A 1,790-nucleotide genomic window follows, 5' to 3' on the forward strand; every position below is an offset into this window, starting at 1 on the left:
GTAACAGAGATTGTGGATCCAGGGAACATCCGATTGCCTCATTGGATCGGGAAGGAATCAGGAATTTTTTTCCCCTCTTGAAACAAATTGTACCAGGGTTTTTCCTCTGGATCATCTATGTCTTTAGGGTTTTGGGATATGTTTATTTCCTTAGTGGTTGAACTTCATGAACTTTTTTTCAGCCTGACTTACTATGATACAATGATCATTTTATAGATATATGTAAAATATAAAAATGTATTTAAAAAAGAAAATTTCTTCCAATACGGAGCTTACAACTATTTATATGCTCATGGAGGCAGCCATAATTTCAGTATTACACAAAGGTTGCACTTTGAAGCTTCTTCTCATGATAAAAGTCTTTGTTTCTTCCAACACAGCAAAAGCAATGCAAAGAAAAAAAGAAAAAATCTAGCTAATAGCTACATGAAGATAAACCCGTCAATGATAGCTCAGAATATGTGCTCACTGCCATTACACTATAGATTAATAATTCAGGGGCTTTATTAAGTACAAATGTTATCTCTTTACTCGTTGTATGGACCGGAAGTATCATCTAACAAAACTTACACATTGAACCTTTAACATTTATTGATGTGATTTCAGGCACAATGATTATAAAGTGGTGTCACCGGCTTTGAGAGCTGTTGGGAACATTGTGACCGGCGATGATGTTCAGACACAGGTGAGCAAAATATATTTTTCATTCAGCAAACCTGGAATGGATTGTTTAATAGCATTTGCTAATATTTAGCAAATGTTTTCAATCTTTGACCAGATCCATTCCAGGCTTGCTGTAGCACCCAGGTTCTCCCATAATACAGTGTATCTTCTCCAGTCTTGGAGGGCTTTGATAAATGTGTATAGAAGTTATTCTAATGCCTCATAATAAAGCTATGGCAGTCAGCAGATGTAGGGCTCCAGTAAAGTGCCTATAGGTCACACAGAAAGCATATCCAGCACATTAAAAAAAAAAAAGTTTCTTCGTGACTGATAGACATTTGTTGGGTTATAGTTCAGCCCCTCCCGGGTTATTAAATATTCCTTCAATTTTGTTACCTGTCTAGCCAGTTGTTTTACCCTATATATAAAAGTAGTAAAGTTTCCTACATATTCTGTACTGGCATTCTTCTGTTCTTGGGGGTCTTGGCAGAGAACCACTTTGGAGAGCAGATAAGTATTGTCCTATTGTATGGGTAGCTAAACCCCACAGCCCCAACAAAATGCTGAAGAATCACTTTTAGGGTTGCCTTTTAACATTACTTGCATGGCTTGTGCTTTATTCATTTTTCTTTTTTTTTCTTTCTGGTACACAGGTGATTCTGAATTGCTCAGCACTGCAGAGTTTGCTGCACCTTCTCAGCAGCCCCAAAGAGTCCATAAAGAAAGAAGCCTGCTGGACGATATCCAACATCACAGCCGGCAACAGGGCGCAGATCCAGGTAGGTGGAAGGGATGTTGTATATAATGGGCAGTACAAAATATCTATATTTCTTGTCCAATAAGCATGAAATGTTACAAATGAATAAATCATATGCTAAACACGTTCAGACAGCAGGTGGAACATTCTAGACACAAATTGTTTATGCTGCAGTAAGTGAGCAATAAAAAAAGTTTTTTTTATTCTTATACATTTTTTATATAGCACCAACATATGTCATGTCACTAGCTGTCTCTCAAAGGAGCTCACAATCTAATGTCCCTACCATAGTCATATGTCTTTAATACAGTCTAAGGACAATTTTGGAGGGAAGCCAATTAACCTAACTGCATGTTTTTGGAATGTGCCA

General features: G+C 37.2%; 1 protein-coding gene across 1 annotated transcript in view; it reads left to right on the forward strand.

Moving 5' to 3' along the window:
* Nucleotides 1-1,790, forward strand: part of KPNA1 (karyopherin subunit alpha 1) — a 29,201-nt gene that overhangs the window by 22,042 nt on the left and 5,369 nt on the right. Inside the window, exons 9-10 of the mRNA XM_072422742.1 lie at nucleotides 607-685; nucleotides 1,317-1,442. Of these exons, the coding sequence (XP_072278843.1) occupies nucleotides 607-685; nucleotides 1,317-1,442 (205 nt within the window). The remainder of the gene's footprint in view (nucleotides 1-606; nucleotides 686-1,316; nucleotides 1,443-1,790) is intronic.

The sequence above is a fragment of the Pyxicephalus adspersus genome, chromosome 1 (genome assembly GCF_032062135.1).
Source record: "Pyxicephalus adspersus chromosome 1, UCB_Pads_2.0, whole genome shotgun sequence".
In the NCBI taxonomy this organism is placed as follows: Eukaryota; Metazoa; Chordata; class Amphibia; order Anura; family Pyxicephalidae; genus Pyxicephalus; species Pyxicephalus adspersus.